General features: G+C 52.7%; 15 protein-coding genes across 15 annotated transcripts; 7 read left to right on the top strand and 8 right to left on the bottom strand.

Annotated features, from left to right (window-relative positions):
* Nucleotides 1–430: 430 nt before the first annotated feature.
* Nucleotides 431–1541, bottom strand: VTN49DRAFT_7944 (uncharacterized protein; the record flags this gene model as incomplete). The annotated part of the gene is made up of 2 exons (XM_069416269.1): nucleotides 431–643; nucleotides 699–1541. 2 exons carry the CDS (start codon nucleotides 1539–1541, stop codon nucleotides 431–433), a joined length of 1056 nt encoding a protein of 351 aa, XP_069272305.1.
* A 1521-nt stretch (nucleotides 1542–3062) lies between these two features.
* VTN49DRAFT_7943 (uncharacterized protein) lies at nucleotides 3063–3604 on the top strand (the record flags this gene model as incomplete). The annotated part of the gene is made up of 4 exons (XM_069416268.1): nucleotides 3063–3140; nucleotides 3216–3321; nucleotides 3384–3486; nucleotides 3538–3604. 4 exons carry the CDS (start codon nucleotides 3063–3065, stop codon nucleotides 3602–3604), a joined length of 354 nt encoding a protein of 117 aa, XP_069272304.1.
* Nucleotides 3605–3757: 153 nt separating this feature from the next.
* On the bottom strand, nucleotides 3758–4989 carry VTN49DRAFT_7942 (uncharacterized protein; the record flags this gene model as incomplete). The annotated part of the gene is made up of 3 exons (XM_069416267.1): nucleotides 3758–4503; nucleotides 4555–4730; nucleotides 4790–4989. The coding sequence occupies 3 exons, from the start codon at nucleotides 4987–4989 to the stop codon at nucleotides 3758–3760; spliced, it is 1122 nt and encodes a 373-aa protein (XP_069272303.1).
* A 900-nt stretch (nucleotides 4990–5889) lies between these two features.
* On the bottom strand, nucleotides 5890–6759 carry VTN49DRAFT_7941 (uncharacterized protein; the record flags this gene model as incomplete). The annotated part of the gene is made up of 3 exons (XM_069416266.1): nucleotides 5890–6587; nucleotides 6644–6668; nucleotides 6727–6759. 3 exons carry the CDS (start codon nucleotides 6757–6759, stop codon nucleotides 5890–5892), a joined length of 756 nt encoding a protein of 251 aa, XP_069272302.1.
* Nucleotides 6760–7042: 283 nt separating this feature from the next.
* VTN49DRAFT_7940 (uncharacterized protein) lies at nucleotides 7043–8148 on the top strand (the record flags this gene model as incomplete). Its single annotated transcript, XM_069416265.1, has 4 exons — nucleotides 7043–7088; nucleotides 7167–7221; nucleotides 7310–7650; nucleotides 7724–8148. The coding sequence occupies 4 exons, from the start codon at nucleotides 7043–7045 to the stop codon at nucleotides 8146–8148; spliced, it is 867 nt and encodes a 288-aa protein (XP_069272301.1).
* Nucleotides 8149–8203: 55 nt separating this feature from the next.
* VTN49DRAFT_7939 (uncharacterized protein) lies at nucleotides 8204–9230 on the bottom strand (the record flags this gene model as incomplete). Its single annotated transcript, XM_069416263.1, has 3 exons — nucleotides 8204–8251; nucleotides 8304–8939; nucleotides 8997–9230. The coding sequence occupies 3 exons, from the start codon at nucleotides 9228–9230 to the stop codon at nucleotides 8204–8206; spliced, it is 918 nt and encodes a 305-aa protein (XP_069272300.1).
* A 2427-nt stretch (nucleotides 9231–11657) lies between these two features.
* On the top strand, nucleotides 11658–12919 carry VTN49DRAFT_7938 (uncharacterized protein; the record flags this gene model as incomplete). Its single annotated transcript, XM_069416262.1, has 3 exons — nucleotides 11658–11671; nucleotides 11727–11897; nucleotides 11959–12919. 3 exons carry the CDS (start codon nucleotides 11658–11660, stop codon nucleotides 12917–12919), a joined length of 1146 nt encoding a protein of 381 aa, XP_069272299.1.
* A 180-nt stretch (nucleotides 12920–13099) lies between these two features.
* Nucleotides 13100–14468, bottom strand: VTN49DRAFT_7937 (uncharacterized protein; the record flags this gene model as incomplete). Its single annotated transcript, XM_069416261.1, has 2 exons — nucleotides 13100–14034; nucleotides 14090–14468. The coding sequence occupies 2 exons, from the start codon at nucleotides 14466–14468 to the stop codon at nucleotides 13100–13102; spliced, it is 1314 nt and encodes a 437-aa protein (XP_069272298.1).
* A 394-nt stretch (nucleotides 14469–14862) lies between these two features.
* On the top strand, nucleotides 14863–15374 carry VTN49DRAFT_7936 (uncharacterized protein; the record flags this gene model as incomplete). Its single annotated transcript, XM_069416260.1, has 2 exons — nucleotides 14863–15302; nucleotides 15353–15374. The coding sequence occupies 2 exons, from the start codon at nucleotides 14863–14865 to the stop codon at nucleotides 15372–15374; spliced, it is 462 nt and encodes a 153-aa protein (XP_069272297.1).
* Nucleotides 15375–15617: 243 nt separating this feature from the next.
* VTN49DRAFT_7935 (mitochondrial 54S ribosomal protein bL12m) lies at nucleotides 15618–16317 on the bottom strand (the record flags this gene model as incomplete). Its single annotated transcript, XM_069416259.1, has 2 exons — nucleotides 15618–15956; nucleotides 16051–16317. 2 exons carry the CDS (start codon nucleotides 16315–16317, stop codon nucleotides 15618–15620), a joined length of 606 nt encoding a protein of 201 aa, XP_069272296.1.
* A 702-nt stretch (nucleotides 16318–17019) lies between these two features.
* VTN49DRAFT_7934 (uncharacterized protein) lies at nucleotides 17020–18564 on the bottom strand (the record flags this gene model as incomplete). Its single annotated transcript, XM_069416258.1, has 4 exons — nucleotides 17020–17435; nucleotides 17482–17956; nucleotides 18017–18366; nucleotides 18426–18564. 4 exons carry the CDS (start codon nucleotides 18562–18564, stop codon nucleotides 17020–17022), a joined length of 1380 nt encoding a protein of 459 aa, XP_069272295.1.
* Nucleotides 18565–19500: 936 nt separating this feature from the next.
* VTN49DRAFT_7933 (uncharacterized protein) lies at nucleotides 19501–20908 on the top strand (the record flags this gene model as incomplete). Its single annotated transcript, XM_069416257.1, has 3 exons — nucleotides 19501–19803; nucleotides 19865–20467; nucleotides 20522–20908. 3 exons carry the CDS (start codon nucleotides 19501–19503, stop codon nucleotides 20906–20908), a joined length of 1293 nt encoding a protein of 430 aa, XP_069272294.1.
* A 453-nt stretch (nucleotides 20909–21361) lies between these two features.
* Nucleotides 21362–22776, top strand: VTN49DRAFT_7932 (uncharacterized protein; the record flags this gene model as incomplete). The annotated part of the gene is made up of 3 exons (XM_069416256.1): nucleotides 21362–21431; nucleotides 21495–22344; nucleotides 22401–22776. 3 exons carry the CDS (start codon nucleotides 21362–21364, stop codon nucleotides 22774–22776), a joined length of 1296 nt encoding a protein of 431 aa, XP_069272293.1.
* A 225-nt stretch (nucleotides 22777–23001) lies between these two features.
* On the top strand, nucleotides 23002–23832 carry VTN49DRAFT_7931 (uncharacterized protein; the record flags this gene model as incomplete). Its single annotated transcript, XM_069416255.1, has 1 exon — nucleotides 23002–23832. The coding sequence occupies one exon, from the start codon at nucleotides 23002–23004 to the stop codon at nucleotides 23830–23832; it is 831 nt and encodes a 276-aa protein (XP_069272292.1).
* A 138-nt stretch (nucleotides 23833–23970) lies between these two features.
* Nucleotides 23971–24509, bottom strand: VTN49DRAFT_7930 (uncharacterized protein; the record flags this gene model as incomplete). The annotated part of the gene is made up of 5 exons (XM_069416254.1): nucleotides 23971–24000; nucleotides 24054–24085; nucleotides 24137–24197; nucleotides 24253–24331; nucleotides 24478–24509. The coding sequence occupies 5 exons, from the start codon at nucleotides 24507–24509 to the stop codon at nucleotides 23971–23973; spliced, it is 234 nt and encodes a 77-aa protein (XP_069272291.1).
* Between the last annotated feature and the right edge of the window lie 174 nt (nucleotides 24510–24683).

Here is a 24683-nt window from a genome sequence, read left to right as displayed (position 1 = left end):
CTCCCTGTTTGTTCCGATCAAAGATCAGGCACGATTACTAAGGATCTGTTCGCTGATTACAAAGACATACCGACCCTTGGCGTTGGGCAACACTTGCCACATGATAACTGCAGGGCGAGAACATCCGGCCAATTATTGTTGCGGGACATATTAATCAAGGAACACCATCTCGGCCGAACTCTTAAAAAAGTTTGGGACAAAGACCAGCCGACATTCGGCCCGAACCACCCAAAGTCAGAGACGGTCCGTCAAGCCGATGACGAACGGTGGGTGGTTGGTTTGTCGAGTTGGTTCTAGTCGGATATAGAACTAACTTACTGCGCCCAGGATTGTCAGTTAGATCCGTGACGTGCATCGCGCGGATTTACCCGAACCCTACTTCTAACGATTAACATTAAACATTAGTATACTACAGTCTAAACTATGACGTCTATCGCTTTCCATTCACAAGTTCGTCATGGCACCGCCCGGGATGCAATGCACATTCGCTATGGACTTGGCCTGGCGCCTCTCCGGCGTACCATCCCTCATTGATCAGACGCTGCTCGATGGACAGCCAATATCGCGCCTTGCCCTTGGCGGCTGTTTTGATATCGAGGTCCCCGAGGCGCACCTCGACCGGTGCCATATCGTCCGGCGGCAACTATGGGGACGATTAGCAGAGCCCTATGTAGATTGGGTGCCTGAGAAGAACGTACCTTGACAAACACAGTGCAGTCTCTAAATGTCATGGCAAGCGACCGTCGCGACGAATTCTCCGGCGGTCCTTTGAGCCCAACATCATTCTGCTCTTGTTGTAGATGCCGTAGCTTGAGGATGGTGGGATGGCGGTAGATCGCTCGGGCGACGCGGGCGTGATCCGCACGGCCCCGGAAAAATCGTGCCGCACGCATGACATCGTCCAATCGGTTTGACACCAGATCCAGGGGGCAGAACGATCGCACTTCGTGGAGACCTTTCCTGCAAGCGTCTTCATTCTTCATCTCCCGTAGCGCACATGTGCGGCACCGTTTGGCGCCCGCGGGGGCCGACGGAGATTGGATGAGCCATTTCGGCTTGAATTCCGCCACTGTTGTGTTGGGGTCACTGGAGTTGCTCATGTCGGTGACCAGCAACCCGTACTGCTCTGTAGTGGAGAGATACACCCCATGGCGATTGAGTGGACGATAACCGAGTCTCTCATGGGCACGTAGCTGCTCATTGCAACGTTGGGTCAATCCCAGCGGCAACCGCACGAGGACCTGATCGACCAATTCTTCGGGATCAAACAACGGCCGGATCGAACGGTCAAAATCACTGGCGGTCTCCTGGTATGGAATTCCGTATTGTACGTCCTTGCGCAGACGAAGCAGCTTGCCCTGGAGAAGCCCCGCCGAGGCCAGGTTCTCCGTGCCTGTGGAGGGCGTTGTTTTGTCTGTCGTCGTAGTTACTCTCTTGGGCGAAATAATGCGGTACACCACATTGGCCCCGCCTTCCGCCAGGTACTTCAGCTTGATCCCGGCGGGGAGGTCAAACGCTGACACTGCTGTCATTGTTAGCATGGGCAATCAAAGACAGAACAATCGCGTTGACCAGCGTAGGCGGCCAGCGGGAGGAGCCCCAGAAGTTTTGCACCGACTCCAATGGTTGCAATGTAATTTTCCCGGATGCCCTAGAATAATGATCGAAGGACTTTTGAGTGGAGAACAGCGCGCGTGCTTTTGTCGATCCGTGGTTTTTCCAACAGCCAAAATGTCCTCATAAGGAGGGAATCCCTCGGATCTAATTGGCCCAGATGCAAGGAATAACCTGCTTGACGGAAAATATGTGCAGCGGTAGGCTGCAAGTCATGAATGGCACGCGGGCCGGAGGATGATTTGCTCTTCCAACCGATGACGGCGCCCGTGGTGGAGAATATGAATCCCAGACTTCCATCAGTCAAAGTTATCCAGGCAAAATCAAAATTTCCAGAGAATGGGCAACCCGACCATTCCACGGAACGGCTGAGTTGCCTACATGCATGCAACGATAGCGTTCTATTCTGATCCCATGGGAGTAAAGACACGAATGACGAAATATCGAAAAGCCCTAATTTATTGGACGATCCAGGTCACCACAATGAAGCACTCTGCCCCAAACACAATGCAGAAATCCTCCGTCTCTCTTGTCGACGGGCGCAAAACATAAATCCTCACAGCTTGGCCACTTCAAACTCCGTTCGAGCAAATTGAGATATTCACCGAACCCACCCGTATGTATGGCCAACTGCGGTCCTTGGCTGGTTAATCGCACAGCCGGATGAGGCAAACGCGGTGCGAGAAAATGTGACAAATGCCGCGAGGGTGGTTCCTGGCGCGGGGGGGAAGATCGATTGGATCGATTCGGGCCGCTGGTGCTGGGGTAGGAGCGGGCGATATACTTCGTATAAAAAGTTTGAGAACAGGTCGTGTGCTCAGAAAAAGAACTCGGTTAAGAAGCCGAAAAAGCGAAGAAGTGCAGGGTTCTAATCGCCAAAAGCGATCCTAGGGCTTGCATCTAGGCTTGGGGACGTCGATCAGGGAAACTTTAGCATGGGGAGCCGGCATGGTGGGTGGCGAATCAGCCAGGGATGGAGAACATCTGATCCTCATTCTGCAGATGACCTTTTGCACTTGACCAGGAGAGGTACTTTTTGACACTCGTAGACAGGAAGCACTACAGGAAACCCCTTGCAGACTATTTTGATTTCATCTGACTGCAATCTAAAATCCCAAGATTCTTCCCCCCAAGTTGACGTCGACAGTCCCTCTCCCCCCCCGCCCCCGGCTTGCTGAGAGAAGATCACTTTCCTCAATTTCAGGCCCAAGGCCACCCACCTTCCTAACCCGAGTTGGGAAGCAAGTCAGGAAGGTACGGCGCCGGAGGAACTCCAGTTCCGGAGTTAACCTTTCGGACCCACTAGGCTTGTGCATGAACGATTGATCGAGTTGATCGGTCACCACGGGAGAGTATCGTTCATCATTGCTTGTGCATCCATTCAAGACAATTATACAACCACTTTAAGCACATAGCGGTGGCGAGTGTCCTACAGCAAAGAGGACAAAATGTCGGCCTCTGAACTTTCGTCTGTGGATGACCTTCCCACTCCCGATCACTGCACGGCGGATTTCTGCTTGATTCCCGTAAGTAGTCTATTAATAGCGCTAGCTTAGTCTCCTGAGCACGGAGATGATAATGACATTGAATCCTCACTTTAGATGGGCACGGGCTCCGCTTCAGTGTCGGCACAGATCGCCGAGGTGCAACGCCTGGTGGAGAAGTCGGGTCTGAAGTACGTTATGCATTCGGCAGGGACGACGCTGGGTGAGTTCAGTAGTGCTTTTGATTACATGTTAGAGAGAAGGGGAGTGACTGATCGCCTGTAGAGGGCCCATGGGATAAGGTCCATCGAGTGATCGGTCAGGCACATACATTGCTGCACCGTCAGGGCATTGTCCGCATCCAGACGGATATCCGCAGCGGGTCAAGGTAAGGACCTAATCCAAAATTCACTGGAGCGGGCTGCTGATGACTCGCCAGAATTGACAAGGTCCAGTCTTTCGAAGACAAGGTAAAATCGGTGAACAAGTTGCTGGGCAAAGAATAGAATCATCATCACGATTCATGGCATCCGGAATAAGTAGTAACAGCGTGACGACAACAAGCTACAACCCAGACTCTAATTTAGGTAACGCAATCCAAACCAAACGCCGCGCCATGCCAAAGAATGAAACCTCCCTGAGTATCAGCTACCCCATTTTTAGAACGCGAGTCCACCACCCAAGACCCCCCATGAGCCTCCAACCCAAATCCAGTTGCCTATGCTAGGACGCGCACCGGCCTTGGCCTGGTTGACAAGCGACTTGAGAGCAGACTTCTTCCCGCCAGAGTTGGTGGATTGCTCGTTTGTACCGGGAACAGCACGGCGGCCCGTCGCGTCCGTCACGTTGTTCAGCTTGTCCAACACCGTGAACGTAGAGCCCTTGTCGAAAAAGTCGACCAGCAGGAAAGTCGGCTGACGGCCGGAGTACTCCTCCTGGCAAGTCGTCGCCGCTTCTTCCAGGTTCCCTTCCCCGGAGTCGCCGTTGGTCGTGTCGATGGCATCAACATTCGGAACCTGAATGCCGAGACCTGCATCGCTGTAAAGGAAATGATTCACCAGAGGCAACCGGCCAGACGCCAGGGCCCCGGAGAGGTCGCCCCGCAAACTCTTTGGTCGATCTGGCTGGCAAGAGAAATTGGATGGGGCCGTGTTCTCGAATGGGGTCTCGAAGATGTAGTCAAACTCATTCATGAGGTACGGCACACTCGAATCGGACGACAGCGACGCAACAAAGGCCATCAGCCTTGTATTCGCGTCGATGAGTTCCTGCAGCGTCGGCCACGACTGTGATCCGTCGGGGGCCGAAGGCGTGTAAGCGTAATCCGCAATCTCAGCTGCCTCGAACGAGGCCCCCAGCGTGGCTGCATCGACGTTGTCTGAGTTTACCAGCAGGACCGTGACCACTAGGACTGTTAGACGAACACAATACGCAAAAAGGGAAAGAAGGGCCTTACCATCATTCGGGTTATCATCCAGCCAAGCCTTGATTTCTTTCAACCATGACTCCAGTGTCCCGGCGTCGAGCAATTCACAACTCGTATGGCACATATGCAGCTCATTGTTCTCCTTATGAACCTGGCCTGTCACGAGGCGCACCCCAGCAGACAGCTGGACGGTGGTGTTATAGAACCTGACCCATTTATCAGCAAACTGCTTCATTCTATCCTCAAAAATGCATCATCGACATACTGATTTCCCGAGGTCGAAAAATCGGTACTCTCATCCCGCACAAACGGGCTGTCATGGGCTCCCAGGTGGGTGATCTCGCCGTACGACTTGTCGCACAAACTCGGCGAGTTGTTACAGGCAACTGTGTCATTTCGACGATCCAGCGTCGAAGCGTAGGCGACGGGGAGGAGCAGGGACAGAAGAGAGCTCGAGAAGAGCATGATGGGCTATTCGTTACGTCAAGAAATCAATCCTTCATTCGTACATCGGAAACGGCATGAAAACAAAGAGCAGGATGAAGAAAACCTTGCTGATATGCTGTTATAAGGTCCAGATATACGCAGGAAACGGAGGAAAATGGAATGATGAAGGGGACAGAAAAAAAAAATCTTCTGGTTCATCTACTCGAAATCCCTTCTCATATCCGCTCCAGCGGTCTATAATAATCATTGGCCTGGCCGGCTTAAATGACATGACAGTCGGGTGGACTGGTGGAGTGCGTAGGAGAGCAGGGCTGAGCCTCAGCCGGAAAGAGCTGCGGAGCCCTTCACATCCCTTCTGGACCTCTGATTGATCCCTTCCGTCCTGGATTACTAAGAATAGTTAGACAGCCCTGGCCAGACGCGTAACGTGCCGCTTTCCTGCCACAGAATACGTTTCGCCTTTTCCTTCCTGGTGCGGTCAGAGGGAATTTATTTACACACCCCCAGCTGCTGCCGAGGCTCGTTCTTTCTTACTTTTGATTACTCGTGTGTTTGCAGCTAAATAAGCTGATGTTTTGCTTCGATAGACACTAAACGTGAAATAGACCTCGATACGGTCATAATGCACGAATGCTTGCCCCGTAGAGCCATCCGTCACACTGAATGCCAATCCGACCCGTTCACCCGTCTCGGTGAGTTGGATGTCAGTCGCAAGGGACTGGCGATCAATGTAGATCAATGTACATTGTATCCCTTCAAGATGGACGTCTCGTTGAGATCGTCAGGCGGTAGTCGCGCAGAGACTGCCGGATCTGTCGACTCAAGGTCCGGCTCCCATGCGGAGTGAGCCTACTCCAGACTCGACTCGCTCATGATTCCATCAAGCGCCTGCCTTAGATATGATATCCTTGAACCATTTCATTTCTTCTTCGTCGGAGGCGGCACTCCTTCTGTCGCCCTGAGCTCTGCCAACCTCTTCTCCTTCTCGGCCAGCTTAGCCCTCTCATTCTTAATCATCTGTTCGACGTTTTTCAACGCCTCGCTGATCCTGTCCAACTCTGCGCTCTCTGTCGCTCGACTGTACGGATTACCGGGACTATCATGAAGCGGGATTTCTGCTGTGTGCGCACCTCCTCCGCCTGTCGTCGTTGACTTCTTGGCCCCCTTCCCTTTCGACTGTTGCTGTTGTTGCCCTCCGCCCGTGAGCAAATCATAAAACTGCTCGACGGGTTCATTGAAGATGACCTCGTCGTAATTCTGACTGATAACCTTTTCTCTCCTCTCTCGTTTCCCCTCAATGTCATTCCCGTAAGGATGCAGTTTGAGACTGTGCCAAATCGTCTGCGGCTTCTCCGTCGACTCCGGCACGAAGTAGAGTTTAATCTGGATCTCGAACTCGCCCCACCCCGTCTCGGTGACTTCAAACGGTGGCTGTTCGATTGTGCGTACCGACTGCGCGTAGGTTTCGTGCAGTTTGAATTGGACCTTTTTCAACCAGTAGGAGATGTCCTCATCGTTGACGCCTTTCACATAAACGCGCCACTGGTGAGTGTGGTCGGGGGGAGCATTGGGTGGACGATTCGCAGGGTCAAAAGGTTGGGCTTCGCTGCCGTAGACTGGTATTCATCAGCATCACGAACACGCAGTATGAGCTTCGACTTTGGTAACGAACCGAACGGTCGATAAACCGACACGCCCTGCAATCCGAGTCAGAATAATTTGAATAACCCACTCAAGACATCAAGGACAACAAACCTTTACGCGCTTGTTTCCTGGAGCAACAGGCATAATTATCAGAAATTCAACCGCGTAGCACAAACAAGACTTGCGAACTTGATGAAGCATAAATAACCTTTTAGAAGCCGACGCACGAGAACCCAAGACCACGTTTAAGCGCCAAGAGTTATCACGTGATACAAGTGTCGTCATTCGGCAACGAGCTCTCCGAGAGCTACCGCTGATCATGAGCTGATGAGTGATCGTGATCCCCTCGGATGATGCTGAGCTGTTGCGATAGTTTTTGACTTGAAGCTTCAATTACCATTGTCGCATTGGCGCGAACTCTGCTCCCATGGCCTCCAAACGAATTGTCGTTGCTGGAGGCAGCGGATTCCTCGGTATGCCATCAGCAGACCAGCTCCGTTTCTCAACCATGTTTCGCGCAACTTTTCTGGTCAGTTGCTTACAATGAGTAGGTTCCCGAATATGTAAACATGCAGTCGCACGCGGATGGTCTGTGACGTCGCTAAGGTATCTACTCTCATAACGACCCAAATCCAAGCATTCACGAATCCCCATTAAGTTCAAAACGCTAAAAAATTGGATTGAATTGAAACAGCCGTTCCGGCGAACCTCGTTGGGACACCGTCACATCCTCGCCTCACCGTCCGGGCTGGGCACAATCTGTCGAATGGGCACGGGCCGACATTCTCAAACCTGCGTCGTATAAACCGTTCCTCAAGGATGCTGCCGCCGTCGTACATTCCATGGGGATCCTGCTTGAGGCAGATTACAAGGCGGTCGTGCAAGGGCGGGAATCGATCATATCGGGCTTACAGCGCGCGTTCAGCCCGTCGAAACTCGGGACGCAGAATCCGTTGACAAGGAAGGAAGGGGAGGAGCTGCGACCACAGGAACGGGATGGGCAGCTTACGTATGAAGTGATGAACAGAGATTCTGGTGGGTATTTTCCATTCTTCTTTTTTGCATGAAGAGGTTCTAGAGTCTAACGAGTATATGACAACTGAATCAGCCATTGCACTGGCGCAGGAATCCCGCAATGAGAACGTGCCCACGTTTGTGTTCATCTCTGCCGCGGGAGGCGCCCCGATTCTCCCAAGCCGATACATAACAACGAAGCGGGAAGCCGAAGAAACAATCGCATCGCAACTACCAGAACTGCGGAGCGTCTTCGTGCGACCCGGATTTCTATACGATTCCAGCCGGAAGATCACCTTGCCAATTGCCCTCGGCGGGATGATTGGCTCCGAGCTCAATGGCCTTTTGGGCGGTCGTTTGAAACCGCTCGCAGGCACTATGGTAGAGAAACCACTGAAGGCCGACGTCGTGGCCCAGGCGGTCGTTGAAGCCATCGAAGACGAATCGGTCAAAGGGCCCCTTGGTACCAAGAAAATCGAAAATCTTGCTACCAAGGCATGGCGCAAGACTATGCTGTAATGCGAAAGGCTGTACGATAGGTTGTTGTAGAATCCATGCGCGCGACAGATTCCGCTCACAGAGCGGTTCCACGCTCGAAACTGTCTCGAATCTCGGTAGTGTACTGTGTCCGAGTTAGCCGAGTAAAAGACGCTCCGGACTAAACAGGTACATACCTTATTGTAGAACCGAGCAAGCTTCTGGTTGAACTGCTTGTTCTTTTCGTTAATGTAGGTGACATCCGGCTCGTCCTCGCCCCGGCGTTCGCGGCGTTTCTTGAGTCGGATTTCCTCGGCCTTTTTGAGGTTGTTCACCAGCTTATCCACGGCCGCTCTGTCTGGTTTGTTCTCGACAAAGTCGGTCGAGTCGGCGCTCGAATAGAATGTTCCATGCTTGTCGACGGCGACGATTTCGCCGTCGTTTGTCTCCACAAGCTCCAGACCACCACTTGCAGCCGCCCGTTCAATGGCTGCCATCTTTTGCCGTTCATATGCTTCCAGATCGGGTTGCATCTCCCGCAACTGTCTCTTGTACACCTTGCGGGCTTCTTCTCTATAGTCCTGGAAGGCCACGTTGTCGCGATGACGCTGTTTCTTCTCCATGCGTTTGTCCCATTTCTCGGACTCCTCAACAGTCCAATCCCATGCTCGCTTCCGCTCAAAGTCTTCTCCCGCCGCTTCAGTGTCAGCTTTCAATAGGTTATGCGCGGCGAAGGCATGTTTCCTCGACAGTGACGACAGTTTCGCTGGATCGGCTGCAAGCCGTGCTGATTCTGCCGCGGTCTCTTTCAGATTGCTGTCCGCTGCGGATTTCTATTATTCCGAATCAGATACTGTCGTAAACCATATGGACTCGGACCAACTACTCACCGCACGCGCTTTCAGGGCTTTGAATTTTTCCATGCGCTCTCGGGCCTTTCTAGCAGCCTCGCTTTCTCCAGACTCCAACGTGACATTTTTGTCATTTTGCTCGTTTGGAGAATCGCTTTGATTGCTGTCCTGAGACTCATGGTTGTCGTTCGACTCAGGAGTGACTTTCGATTTTGGTTCCGTCACCGCGTCTTGGGTGGACTTGGTAACCTCGTCTTGAGTCGGCGATGTCATGATCTGTGCACCGGGTTGTCTGGCGGCTGAGACAAGCTGGAGGAGATCCAAATGCGCGACGAAGGCGATGTTTTCTCTCGACGATAACTGAAGTTGGCGTCGCAAGCCCGATGCACAGAGGATGCTAACCTCATTTGGTCTAGTCAGTCTGAAGTCATATATTTCCCATCTGGGCAAGTGCCGCGGGGATAGAATTATTATATAATCACGCTAGTAAATCACGTGACTACACATCGGCCCACCGCCTAGGCCGTTGGCATGGCACAAGCTTTGCCACTATACCAGATATGGAATGACACGGCCTGAGCGCCTGGATTCCCGATCTGAAATGTTGATCAGTCAACTTTCGCCCCATTGACAGCACTAGACTGAGGCGTGCCTTCAGTCAATGCAGAAGCGAGACGGAAATGATATGACGGGTTGTTATCATTTGCTACGCTAAGAATTGATTTTTCTGTGTGTTTCCCACCCCTGCTTAACTCAAAGCTCCACAGGAATGCAATCTCTACTCCCCCGGCATGCGGCAAATAGTCCATGTACGGTGAACAGCCTGTACTCCGCACACAGTTTGTACAGAGTATGTACGGAGTTCTGAAAGTTTGCGCATACAAAAGAAAAGAAAGGCTTAATTTGGCAGTTGTTATCGAATGATCTACCCGGAAACCAGGTTCAGAAGCTCTGAAGATCCCCCTGGCTAAAACATGACTCGTGAAATGGACGTGGGGCTACGCCTATTGCATAGCAATGTCGGCTGTTGGACGGCCAAGGTACCCTGAGTACAGGATTCAAATGATGATATGATCTAGGCAGAGGTCCATGGGCGCGAAATCGGAAAGATCACCGACATGATCAGCTCTGAACTATGCGGCCAACTGATAGCGATGACAGTTCAACATCAATCCAGGAATCCAGGCCCCATCTTTGTCGCCAAACGCAAATTCCATCCAGCGGTCGGTTTTGAAATTACAATGCCTGGACCTGCGCCAGGACTCCAGGAGTGACATGAGCTGCGCTGTCGGTGCGCCGTAAATTAGGTTACCTCTAGTCCGTACGTTTTCGTCGATATGCTCAGGCGCCGTTTCCATTGCGTCACTAATATGCCACTTTAAGTTGGCCGCAGAGAGAGCGTAGCCCTAATTGGTTTCCTGAGTCTGTGCAAATATGCTCTCTGCGCCGCCGCGCAGGACTGCCAGTGTCTGCTGAGTTGGTGCCGGTTTGACTGCCTGTTTTCAAACCTTATCTCCTCTTAGGCCCTGCATTCTCCAGTTCCTGTCTCGTGATAGTCTTCTGGATAAATTCTCCAGGGCTCCTGAGTGGAATAGCCCGTCCGCGGATGATCGGTGATGACAGTGATGAGCAATTCTCATCACATCATCAATAATGACTCAGCGATCTGCATGACGGCGCCGCTGCCGTGCGTCTTACGAATTTATGGAGGCTTTTTTTTCACTGCGGAATTGGACCTAGCTCAAGCTTCACATGTTTTGTATAAGGCCATCAGTCGCCTTAGCTCAGGGTTTGGGTATTGCTGCGGCGTTAATTGTGGCCCTATCAGAATTTCTGTTCAATCAAATATAATCACTTCAATCTTCATGTTCACTGTCCAAAGTCGATACAACTGACTCATGAGATCCGCCATTAGAACTTCTTGTGGGCTGATCCCTGGCTTGCAGATCTCCATGCAGACCAGGCGCTGCATCAGTCGCGTTTTCCTTTTAGAGTGACATCCGCAGCAGCCGCTGTCTTTGCGCCATACTCCAAGTTCCACTGAAGATCCCCAGGCACGCAGCCCAGAATGTGGGCCAGAAGGGCCCTTGGATGCGTTACTGGCTACCTATCAAGGTCAGAGCCGTTCGACAGTCGGTGCTCGCGTATCCGACTGAACCCCGAGAGAATCCGGAAATGCCAAATCTCCTCATACATAAATGCTGTCCAATGTGATCCCTCCAACAGGTAACCCAAGACGGCTTGCTCTGATACGGGCGGTTTCTGTTCACTCCTCTTGTAAGTTTTTGCTCTGAAACAAGCCGGTGTTCATTGTTGGCATCGGGAGATGACCTTGTCTTTTCGATGACTTCCAGTTATCCCGCTTGAGTCAGGAGTTGAATCTGGCATAGAAATTAATATTCAAGCGGTGAAGTGTGAATGTCTTCTCAAAATGCGAACCGTGGGACTCCCACATATTCATATTCAGATAGGCTGCCGCCGATTCTTCAGTCTTCAGACCGCTATTTCCTACCGCAACACGATCGAGACCCAGCGGAGCAATGGGATAGCCAGCATTATCCCCGGCATCAGAACGAAGAGCTGCCGGGTACGAGGTCCCAGTCATCAACACGATCGGAGCGTCGGGCGTCATGGTGTGATTTCCCCCCCGATCGTCACCTCCCGTCTCCCGGTGTAGTTTCACGACAGTCTACCTCAAGCATGTCCGGCCGCAGGTACAATGGTGCATCGTTGATTCAACATGACCACCCAAGACTAACAGAAAGCCAGTACGCATCAACTGGATTACGGTTCTTGGAGAGAACAGTCCCTCGTTTCGCCACATGGTTCCGGCTCGCCGCGTGTTTGGGAACGGCCGCAGAATCACTTCAATAATGGAGGTTCAGGGCCGGTAATTGGGGAGAGAACAGCTGCCTCGGGGCATCAAGAACAATTGCCACGGTAAGGTCCCTACGTTCTTTTGCTCAGTACAATGTGTGTTGACATACGACCAAACACTAAGAGCATCGAGCACAATACCTTGTTGGAATGCTGAAGCTACATCCACGGACAAAGCACGTCGTTCTGGTAACGGCGCCGGTATCCCTCAGGGATTTGAGCGGTTTCTCAACCCACAAAGCCCGGAGCAACCCTCTGCTTCACAGCCTTCACAGCAAAATACCACGTCGCGATTCCGGCTTCATATTCGTCAACAGCCGCTGGCGGCGAGAGCGTGTGCTGCCGGAGAAAAAGACCGGCGATTAATCGACCCTCCTCCAATCATCCAGCTCCTCCTCGTGGATTTTGATCCCGAGTCAGAGAGCGACGTATCCCTGCTCCGAGACCCAAGATTCACCGTTGCCTGTCTTTTATACTCGGTGCAGCAGCAGGACACGGCCGCTTCATTACGCGCCAGCCGCGGTAGGAATGAGGAGCAGGAGCACCTAGTCCATTCTAGCCATATCCTCGAAACCACTTCACGACCTCAATCCATTTCAACCAGCAGTGTAGGGCCCATAAGACAAGACGTCCGAGCTGTCCAAGTCTTGTCCGGCCGATCGTACGCATCTCCCTTCCACGTCAACGAGGAGCCTGATCCGGCCACCGCTCCGGGATACCCCACCAGCAATGGCATCCCGGCTTGCCACGACCTCTCCGCAATGCCCGCGACATTCTTCATCTTTTCAGACCTCTCGGTCCGCACGGCGGGGCTCTACCGGCTTCAGTTCCGGTTAATGGATTGGGGCTCCGTCGTGGACACGGGTGTGCCGCAGCCGATCCTCGCGGAAACATGGTCCGATTCGTTCCGGGTCTATTCGTCGAAGGATTTCCCCGGCATGCAAAAGTCGTCCAGGCTGACGATCCGCTTACGGGAGTTGGGGTTCATGGAGCTGAAGCCGCGGGTCAAGAGGGGAAGGAAGCTGGGCGGCGTTCCAGGGAAAGATCGGAAGGATGGGTGTGATAGCGAGGGAAGTGACTGTTGATCCTCCGCTGGATTTGTTTTCCAGAGGGCATAATTGCAATGCAAGGATCCCGGGCTGCCATGTGGCAGATGTGTCCCTCGGATGACACTAATGCGTCAGCTCATCAAATATACATCCGGGTTCTCTACATACGGTTAGGGTATCTATCTCTCTATTTTTCTCGATTATTATTTCGGAGAATTATAACTCCAGCAACTTGTCCGGAATGGCCGGACGGTAATCCTTGTCCTCCCAATTCTCCTTCAATCTGGTCACAAACTTTGGATAAATCTTGGACGCTTCCATGTGGTCGAGATACTTGCGCGCAGCGTCCATATCGCCATCCTCGCGCAGCAAGAGCACTAACTTCAGGGTAGCGTTATGGCTACCATGCAAAAACGAAAGCTCATACCAATCCATGGCCAGACGGCGGTAATCCTCTCGGGTGCGGGACTGGCCAAAGAGCTTAGAAATATATCTCTTGAGAGAGAAAGATGAAGATGACGACTCTGTCTCCTCCTCACGGGTCGGAATCCTGCCTTGCGAGGTGAGGTAGTAGAAATTACCAAGCTTATGGCAGGCCTCCGGATGCCCCGAGGTGGCCGCCTTGGTCATACACTCTTCGTATGTGGCCATATTCCCCGCTTTCTGCTGCACGTAGGCATAATCGATCAGCGCACTTGGGTCCTGGTACTCGAGCGCGCCGATTCGCAGCATCTCATCCGTATCGTCGGTCTTGCCCTGGATCTCGCACAACTGCGCGTGCATGCGCCACGGCGGATCCACGGCACCATTCAGCGTTACGTCGTCACGAAATCGCGGCCGCAGGCGTGTCGGATATGTGCGGTCCAGGATTGTCTGCAGCAGCTTAGAGGCCTCTTTGAATTGTTTCCTCTGCATGAGGACCTTGCAGTGCACCATGATGGCGCGAGGATCCCCGTACTTGAGAGCGAGCGTCTCCACGCGGTCGAGGGTCGGTGTTCCCGTGGGATAGGGCACGAGGTCGAGGTGTCGCCGGGCAAGAACAAGTAATGGTGTGATTGCGCCTGCGGCAGCGGTGGCGGTTGTGGTCCATGCTTGGATTTGCCGGTCAAGGACGCTCAATGCGATGCCAACTTCGAAGAGACCTTCGAAATCTGCCAAATTTCAGCATTCAACACTGGTCTTGCATGAAATATGAGAAATATATACCATCCGTGATCCTCCTCGCGGCCTGCGCAGTTGGGCTGCTGGTGAAGACCTCCAATAGAAGCCGAGAGCCCCAATCGTGGAACTTGTCGCTGGATATATCTCTGGAGACGACATTGTTCTTTCTGGCCGAGATGTAGAGAACTTTCCAATGTCGATTGAAGCGTTCCTGCAGCATCAATGCCGTGGAGGCGGATTCCTCGCGGTCTCGCAGTTCAAATGCGTCTCTTCGGCCAGGGAATTTGGCCCGAGCTCCACGGTAGCATCGTCGTGTTGTTGTTGTTGTTGTAATCGAGAGCGGGATGAATGGAATGTGATGCTGTGGAGGTATCAATTGCGATATTCGTTGAAAGGCTCGGAAGCTTCGCGGACAGAGGGCCATGTTGACTGAGCTGTCATTGAAGATCCGATCATGCAAGAGAATCTGATGTTCAAAGTACGTATCGATACGTTGTGTAATGGCAGCGGATTTCGTTCATTTTACGCACCCCAATAAGGGTGAAACAATGTATTGTAATTGTACCGTAAGTTACCACACCAATGATCTGATCATGGCTGCTATTCAAGGTCCGTCTGCTTGTTGGCTATAATTTTTCTTTCGAATGTGCCAATTGATCAAGTACCCTGGTTGATTCTGCAATTGTTCATTTTTAGTGCTGGAAAATCACTCCCGCATATTCCAAATCGTGAATTCTAACATGTGCCGACACAGCTACTATGCAATTCTGTCCGGAGGCTTGATCAGGACTCTCCAACGGCCAGTTTCAATGGGAACAATGTTCCGCGTACACCAAGGGGGAATTGGGATCTCAAATTCGTATCTCTGTACTCTAACCTCCTTCGACCATCTCACCATCACTGTTCGATCCATCCCAGAGACGGTCCACTTCTACAGCAACGTGCTCGGAATGACACACTCCACAATCTCGCTGTCCTCGACCGGGAACGGTAATATAGTTCGGCATTCGCTGCTCTTTGGCCAACGCAAGATCGACCTCCAGCAGGTGGGGGAAGAATACCGGCCAAAGTCGTCTGCGTTCGTTCCCGGAACCGCGGATCTATGCTTCCTGACGGACGAGGATGTAGCGGTACTCCTGGACCGGTTCAAGCAACATGGAATCAAGGTCGTGGAGGGTCAGCAGCCGGTCAGAAACATGGGCGCAAAGGGTCCTTTGCGGAGTGTGTATATCAGAGATCCGGACGGGAATCTGCTCGAGTGAGTTCAGTCCTGAGCTCGGCACCCATTGATGCTGAAGATGCTGGCAGGATCTCGAACCCTGCAGTGTAGAGTAGAGCGTTGAGCGGACGGACTCGTGGAGCGGCGAAGAAAACATTCTCCCTTGCTGTAAAATACATACAATCTAGATTGTAGGCGCTATTCCCAGGCATCCCATGACCAAACGAGGATCGAATAGCTAGAGCAGAAAAGACATCTTGCCGAAGCTCCCACTGGTAATGTACAGTATCAGTAGTACACAAGATTTCCAAACATCTAAAATCGATCGTCTTGCATAAAACGTTCCTAGTCCTTTTACTCCATCGTAACCTTGGCACCCACCGCCTTGAGTGTCTCGATGACCTTCTCCGCCTCTTCCTTGGGAACGTTCTCTTTCAGGACCTTGGGTGCGCTTTCCACAAACTTCTTGCTGTCCACAAGGGACAGGCCGAGCATGGCCTTGACCTCCTTGATGATCTTCGGCTTCTGGGCGGCGTCGATCGATTCGAGCTTCAGGTTGAACAGAGTCTTTTCCTGTTGAGCAGGAGCAGCCTCCTCTTCCTCGGCGGGAGCAGCTTGGGCAGCGGCAGCAGCGCCAGGAGCGGCCTGAACGGCGAAGCCCCCAACAGGTAGATCGGGGATGTTCAAGCGCGACTATTCCGCACTCATTAGCCAATGCCACAGCCCACTGCAATCGCAGCCAGCGCATAGAAGACTACTCATCGCTGCAATGGCGTCGAAAACCCACCTTCAAGCTAGCTACCAAATCCGCAGTCTCCAACAGCGTCAATTTGCTGATCTGGTCCACGATCTGTTCAATCTTGGGATTCGAAGGTGCGGACTGCGAAGCAGCGGCTTCAGTCGACTGCCATCGCCGGGTCGCAGGCGTTCTCCGTTGTCGCTGCTGAGGGAAGTATGCAATGGATGCGGAAGTGCTGCGCAGAGAGCTCGACGGTGATGTGCGGCTGATCACCTGTCTGCAGCATCGCGCTGCGGCCTGCGAGGAAATTGCCATTGTGACGGATCGGCAAGAAGCAAAAATGCTTTCCGATGCAACAAGGGGAACAGGAGAAAGGAATTGAGAGACTGGCAACTTCGTTATTGCATCTCAGATAATCTTTGGCTTTGAAACTATTTTTCTTCCTCTCACACGACACGTGACCATATCATGTGACATATTAACTTTAAGTCACGTGAAAAGTACTGTATTTTGCCGAATATGGTAGGCGTCGCTTGAGCCACACGGTGCAAACAGCTGCTTCCCCCCTCTTCGATTTCGACGTGGTGCTCATGGCTGGCTGCCTTTGACCAGGAAACTGTACATTAAACAAATGAGGCTAGTCCCGCCGTTCAGAAACGCAAGTGGTATCAGCAGGACGAGCAGCTTTTGACAATGCTCGGCCTCTACTTTTCTCCGCGAGAAAAATGGCTGGCAAACTGGCTGTTGTGGATATGGTTTGCATTTCGCTGGCATAGGCTTTTTAGGGCACTTAGGAGGTCAATTCAGGAGTCTGAGGCGCGGCGTCGTCAAAGACGACGAGATCGGAGAGCTACGCCTCGCGAGGCTGATGCTACTACTTTGCAGGATGCCTAAGCGCCTTCGACGCAGTTGTGACCGATTTCGAACTGGCCAGAATGGTCACTACACAATGAACCCACCGGTCCGAGACCGTCTCTCATTTCGGATTGAGCGTGTTCTATTTCCATATATTCACAATTATGCCTTCTCCAACGCCTTCTTGAATACCTGCACAAACTCCCACACTTCGGTGTAGGTATTATATAGTGGTGCCGGCGCAACTCTCACAACATTTGGCTGCCTTTTATCACATACGATTCCTGCATCCTCGAGGTTTTGCGCCACTCGGTCCAACAGGCCTGGCTTAAGCAAGAGACTCAATTGCGCGCCCCGAGCGGCAGGATCAGCGGGCGTGATGATGCGGAATAGACGAGATTTTTCCGAGTCAGCCAGCAGCAGGTACTCGAGGTATCCTGTGAGAGATAGAGATTTCTTCCGTAGCTCCGTCATGGAAGTCTTATCGAAGACGGACAGTGCTGCGCAGAGAGAGGCCAGATCAACGGCCGAAGGGTTCGAGAGTTGGAAGCCACCAGCGCCAGGAATGGGTTTGAACTCTGCTATGGTCAGTTCTGTCAATTTGAAAACTCAGGAGGAACATACTATTGTCCATCTTGAATCTTACAGAGCGGTCACCTCCATACCACCCTGTTAACCGGTGCCGGAAGTGTAGCTTCCCGTCATCCGCAAGTTCAACCTTTCCATGCTTCTCGTGCACGAACAGGCCAGCAATTGCCCCGGGACCGGCATTGCCATACTTGTAGGTGCACCAAACGGCAAAGTCAACATCCCAATCGTGCAACGCCAGCTCGACATTGGCATACGCGTGGGCCAGATCCCATCCCACCACGATGCCCTTGTCGTGTGCATACCGGGTGATCGTGGGAATGTCGAAGTACTGTCCACTGTAGTATTGAATGCCCGGCAAGAGAAGGAGTGCTGCGTCTGAGGCGTGTTCATCGATGACCGAGAGAATCTTGGACGTCGGGATTTCGTATTCCCCTTCGTCGGGACCGATAAGGACCATTTCCTTTGATGGGTCAAGGCCGTGCCATTTGATCTGGGATTCGATTGCATACTGTTGCAGTCAGCAGAAGCATGCATAAACGATATTCTTTTGGATTCAGTGATCACCTACATGATCACTAGGAAAAGCCTTCCAATCCAGCAACACTTTTCTCCTCTTCCCACCTTCCTCTCGCTCCGGGTTATAGAAGCTGGCCATCAGCAGATGCAGGTTTGCCGTCAAGGTGCCCATAGCCGCCACTTCTTCAGGTTTGGCCCCGACGATTCTTCCCATCGAGGCCGCAGCCTGTTCGGAGAGTAACTGCCATTGTCGGAGCGGTGAGCCCTCAAGGTCCCGAAAATGCCCTCCAACTCCAATGGTCGCCCATGTATCCAGATGCGCCTTGAGATATGATGATACTTTCTTCGGCTGCAGGCCGAGTGAGTTGCCGCAGAAGTAGATGCACGGTTCGCCGTGAGGATCTAGGAGCTGTCAGACTGAAAGAGCTCTTTACGATCAAAAAATTCGCGAGACTAAATACCATGCTCTGTCAGTCTAGTGGTCTTCAAGTTCTCTTTCGACGGAATCAAGAACTCTTCGCGAAGGCAGCGGAGAGGATCTTGAGCGTCTAGAGACTCGGCATAGCGCCGAGTTAGGGCTTCAGACGGAAAACCGGGCATGGCTGGTCAACAACGGTAATTCAACTGTGATCTATAACGTCCTGGGTTTTCTTTCTGAGTGAATTGATAGGTTTAAAATAGTTTTCCCTGGCATCTAAGTATTGATTTATATTTATTCAATCTCTAGAAATGAGGGGATCCCTCCATAATTCGTGTCCATCTTCCGTTGATAACCGTCTCCGTTTCCGCTTCCGCTTCCGTGTTGAATTCCGGCCTCTAAGGGTCCGACCGCACGTCAGTCTCCGACTTGCTTCCCCGCATTCGATTCCGATTGGCTGATCGAGTCCGGCACGCTGTCTAATATGGAGTACATTTCAACGTTTATGCTTTCCTGCAGCACCTAAGTCATGGACGATTGTGCGAGTCTCCTTTGTGAAACTGCTGTGCCGTTTACCAAAAGTTTTCCGCGAGCGGGAGCTGATAGTGGCCCATGCAAGTTGCAACCTTCGAGATGATAAAAGGATCAATTAATGAACGATAAGATGCTGGCAGTGCATGATTCGACCCCCATTAGCACTTTAAAACTAACACGCCACACGCTTTGCTGGATTTAGAGTATTGGTCTCCTTGCACATTAAGGGCTCACGATCTTCATAATTTACGCATAAAACAGTGCCGATTGTCGCCATCCCGCGAACGAGGGAGGTCTTAGACACACGTGACTGACAAGCGGTGATTGGGTGGATGGCATTGAAGCAAAGGGACGGAGATTTCCTCCACGACCCGGAAACGACATGGTCGTCCCGGATCAGCAGATGCTTCAGAGACAGCAATGCTGACGGAGATATCTTTCCGTTCCGCCTCGACAACCGGGTTGACGGGGCATATATGATGGATGACCGTAAACAATCGACTTCAACATACAGGAAAGCATCAACTACTTAGTAACTGGCTTATCATTCACGGTGTTGATTGGTACGGCAATCTCGGGCCATCATGTTGGGCGTCTCCAACCCTGTATCCCTCTCTGATTACAAAGTGTCCCTGAAAAATGGCTTCCTACCTGATACCCTACCGCTGAAGTGCTTGTCTAGCCCATACTATCGTCCCTGGGAGGATATCGTGCATGACCTGCCCTCTCTGATTCAGTCCGGACAGGTCCGGGATCGAATCCGGCAGCTTCCGGTACTCTCCGCCACAGACGAGCATCTCCCTGACGAGCGCGAGTGGCAGCGAGCGTACGTGGTGCTCTCATACTTGATGCATGCTTGGATATGGGGTGGGGAGCAGCCAGAAGAGGTTTGTTTCGTCCAGTGGCGAGTACGACATCTGAATGGTCACTGATGAATCCCTTCCATAGCGATTGCTTCCAGCCATTGCGCGGCCGTTCCTTGACGTCTCTGAACGTCTGGAACTTCCGCCATGTGCTACTTATGCCGCGCTTAATCTTTGGAACTACACCAGTTCCAGTGAGGATCTTACAAACCCTGACAACCTGGACGTTCTAGCCTCCTTCACTGGCACCGATGACGAGAGATGGTTCTTCGTCGTCTCGGTGGCCATCGAAGCAGAGGGCGCGAAGACGATCCCTTTCACTTTCAGCGCCATTGAAGCCGTGCGTCGGAATGACGACGCCCGCGTGGCAATGTTGCTTGAGGAAATGGAACACTGCCTGACTAGGGTCATTGCAATCCTAGACCGGATGCATGAGCGATTAGACCCCCAGGTGTTCTATCACCGCCTTCGACCCATGTTGGCCGGATCGAAGAACATGGCTGCAGCTGGATTGCCGAACGGGGTATTCTATGATAGCGGTGATGAGAGAAGCGGGTGGCGCCAGTACAGCGGCGGCAGCAATGCGCAGAGCTCCTTGATTCAGCTCTTCGATATTGCTCTAGGCATCGAACACCTTGCCACCGGCGAGACTAGTCCCAAGGCGCGAGCGCATGGTGCATTCATGAGCGTAGGTCTTCGAGTGTCTGAGCACATAAAGCGCGATGCTAATTCATCAACGTAGGAGATGCGCAAGTACATGCCGGGTCCTCATCGGCGGTTCCTCGAATACCTTGGTAGTATCGCCAATATTCGGAACTTCGCCCTGAGCCTGCCGGCTTCGTCCAGTGTGCGTGAGGCATATAACTCACTCGTATTGAGGCTTGGAGCGCTTCGAGACGCGCACATCCGCATTGTATCGCGGTATATCATTGCACCGGCGAGGCAGCGTCCGCCGGAAGAACCGTCCAAGAAGGTCAATCTGGCGACCGCCTCCATGCAGCCTCAGTCGGAGGGCGGCGCGCAAAATGGGGAAAAGAGAGTCTTTTATGGCACTGGGGGAACGACGTTGATACCGTTCCTCAAGGAGACTCGTGACGAGACCAAAGCTGCGGCGAGATTTGTAGATTAACAGGTACTGTAATGGAACGATAACGATTGTTAATGACACTGTGTGGAAGCCATCAAAATATAAAATCCGTCCTCCAACCACAGTACGGATTACCGTGCCCTCCTCCCTCGAACGATCCGCCGAAGCAATTATGAGACAAAGTATTCTCCTCTCCCTCAATCGATTCACCAATAATCCCTTTTGGCAATTGGCGACCTTTGAAATCGATTCGCCAAGCACATTTGGCGTGTGGCTTGATATCGCGATTCGTAGTAGGCAATTGAAATTAATAATTGAAGCAACGTAGCTCCAAGCCCACGCTAGCTCCGAAGCTTCGTCTTGGTTCTCACTCCGCAAACTCCGTCTCGCCCCCGTGTCCCCAACGTTCCCTCCCACACCACCGCTGCCTGTCTTCAACTTGTGAAGACTCCCCACCCGTAGCGGATTCGAGGTGGCAATCGACACAGTTTCGCGATGGCTGGAGTCTTCAAGAACGTCTTTGGCGGGTCGTCGCCGTCGCCCGGCGCAGCCAAGGTCGACGATGGTACGTAAATTCAATTCTTTGACGGCATCACAACCCATTGACTGACGCTCATGTGCGCTACAGGTTTCGCCGACTTCTCTGGTGTTCCGGAATCGTCGCCGTCTCCGTTGAGCGCAGCGGGCTCCGCCGGCTCCGCGACGGTCTCCTCTGGGGTTCCGTACACGAAATGGTACCGTGTGTGGGAGCGGACCAGCCCCAGCGACTTCATCCAAGAAGCGTTCGTCTTGCCGTTTATCCTGGTGATCATCGGATTCCACTTCTGGGGTATGCGCAAGAACAAGAGCAAGGCGCGCGCGTGGGCCACGGCGCACGCCCCCATTTTGCAGAACGAGTTTGCTGTGGTTGGATTCGGAGGCATCCGCGAGAGCGGACAGTCGGAGCTCGTCGAGCCGGACAAGATCCTCAAGCAGAAGACGGCGCAGGATTATCGCAGCTATGCGACCGGTCGCCAGAACGTCGCATTCTTGGACGTGTCGATCAGCTTGGTGAAGCGTTACAACCCCATTGTTTTCTTTATGGACCATATCCTGAGCCTGTTCTTTGAGAGCTTCCCTCCACCGGTTGAGAGGGTTGAGGCGACGGCGTACGCGTTCGACGGTCGCGAGAAGGAGATTGTCCCGGTGCCAGGCGGCGATACATCGCAGCTCAAGGTGCCCAATTCGACCTACGATGGCTTTGTTTGGGCTATTGTTCACAAGAACCGCATGCGCACGTTCCGACATGATCGCTACGATGCCTCTCTGACTTTCACCAAGGATCACTCCAAGCTGCCCAACTGGGTAACGGTGATGACGGAGAGCGCCGAAATTACGGATAAACTGCTCACTCCGGAGTTGATCAAGGCCATTGAGCAAGCCGGCGACGACTTTGAGTATCTAATTGTCACTGACCAGCCCGTGGACAAGCCAAAGAAGTAAGTAATTGACCCGGGAAGGAATTTTTCAGGCATGCCTAATTAACGTGCTCTAGGATTGAGGAGACCGCGCCGAAGAAGCGTGTACAGCTCTGCACCCGCATTCCATCGTCTACTTCGGGCTACTCGTCGACGCTGCCGCTTTTCAGTCTCTTCCTCCGGCTCCCGGACGCGCTCGTCGCGAACGCGCACTTCCGTCCCGAGGTCATGCGCAAGGTGCGCAACACGCGAGAGGAGGAGATTCGCCGCATCCGCAAGTCCAGTGAGGAGGAGAAGGCCGAGGAGCGCCGGCTTCAGGCCGAGAAGCTCAAGAAGGAAGAGCGCGACCGGCTATTGCGCAGCATGAGCGCCGAGGAACAGCGCAAGTTCCTCGAGAGGGAGAAGGAGCGGGAGCAGCGCAAGGCGATGAAGAAGGTTTCTGTGAAGGCGTAAAGTGTGGGATTTGGTAGCTATCTACCTACTTTTCGAGACTGTATTGCTACAGCTATCGATATGAGTGTATGAATGGGATGCTGCCATGGTACATTGAAATAGGAATTTCCATCTACGCGGCGTACGCGATATATGCGAGGTTTAACCTACATGGCGGGGTGCTCAAAGCTACTCGTGCAGCAGGCCAAAGCATTCAAACTACACCAACCTACTAGTAAAGAAACAATGGCAGCACCCAAGCCCTCCTCCGTCTACGCCTCAAAACACGATCCCGCCACGCTGCGAACCCATCAATGGCGCACGGCAGCCAACTCGGCGGGCCATCTCCTCCCGCACCTGAAACCGAACATGACGATTCTCGACGTGGGGTGCGGGCCGGGGACGATCACCGTCGACCTAGCTCGCAACTACGTTCCGCAGGGCCACGTCACGGGGGTTGAGTACGCGGAAGAACCGCTGCGGGCCGCGCAGGAGCACGCGGCAGCACTGGGCGTGACAAACGTGACGTTAACGCGCGGGGATGTGCTGAATCTGAGCAAGGATTACCCGGAGGAGAGCTTTGATGTGGTGTATGCGCATCAGGTTGTGCAGCATGTCCCGGATCCGGTGCGCGCGCTGCGGGAGATGCGCCGCGTTGTTAAAAAGGGTGGCATTGTCGCCGTGCGCGAATCTGCCGCCATGACATGGTATCCGCCATCAGAAGGGATGGACAAGTGGTATAAGCTCTACAGAACCGTCGCCACGGGTTTGGGCGGGAATCCTGACCCTGGGAGCCGCTTACATGTCTGGGCAAAGGAGGCTGGGTTCGCGCGGGAGGATATCTCTTGTTCGACGGGAACGTGGTGCTTTAGTACTCCCGAGGAGAGGCGCTGGTGGAGCCAGATCCTTGCGGAACGGCTACTGGCGCCAAGCTACATTGAGACTGTCGTCGAGAAGGGTGGTTATTGTTCGCTGGAGGATCTCGAAGAGTTGAGCCAAATGTGGCGGGATTGGGGGGAGAATGAGGACGGATGGTTCAATATTACGCATGGAGAGATTATCTGTCGAAAAACTTGACGCGATGGCCTTTGCAGATGGCATGCATAGTGCTCTTAACAATGAAACAGCTCGAGTTGTTGATTTGCTCTATATACACCCGAGTCGACAACCTCTTCTCACATTGCTTCTGTCGTAATGGTACAGAGCTCTTGTAGTCTAGTTCTTGCCGAAGAATGTCTTCTTGCCCTGTAATATTGTCAGCATATGCCAATTCTTAATGATATACCGGCAGCACTCACAAAGACCGCGCGGCCCAGGCCGTAGAAGGTCACTGTAGCACGTCAGAACCAATTCGTCTCAGCTCGGACAATTTATCACATACAGATACCACCAGTGCCCAACAGGAAGAAGTAGGGATAGAGAATGTATCCAGATCGCTCGGTCTACAGATCAGGGTTAATCCACGCCAACACTCGGACAAGTTGCGCATCAACCCACCTTCCACCACTGGCGCTTGCCATCATGGGCCTGGTAAAGACGCTGGTAGTAAGGAACGCGGTTCTCCCGGTAGACGAAACTGTCGAGATCCTCTCCGTCAGCATCCGTGCATGGCAACAATTGCTCAAACTTGAAGCGATGAATCGCATGACTCGAGCCGTCCGGTTTTCAAGGGCGCACAACTCCTTAAAAGACTCAATGGCTGGAATTCGGGGATGCACTCACCCGGCCATCCGAGAAACGGTGCGGGACACCATTTTGGCGATTGTATGCGAACGTCGAGTACGCTGAAATCGGTGCAGAAGAACGGTGGTGTGGTTCAAGAAGCTCAGTGTCTGCTGATGAGGTGCGGTCCACAAATCACATGATCACGTCACGCCGGAGAAAGCCGGCAGCGAGTCACGTGAAAATAATGCAAATGGAACAAACGC

Source organism: Thermomyces lanuginosus (genome assembly GCF_041956635.1).
Source record: "Thermomyces lanuginosus strain ATCC 200065 unplaced genomic scaffold VTN49scaffold_7, whole genome shotgun sequence".
NCBI lineage: Eukaryota > Fungi > Ascomycota > Eurotiomycetes > Eurotiales > Trichocomaceae > Thermomyces > Thermomyces lanuginosus.
The sequence above is the reverse complement of the archived record's forward strand: the minus strand, read 5'-3'. Positions and strand labels throughout refer to the sequence as shown.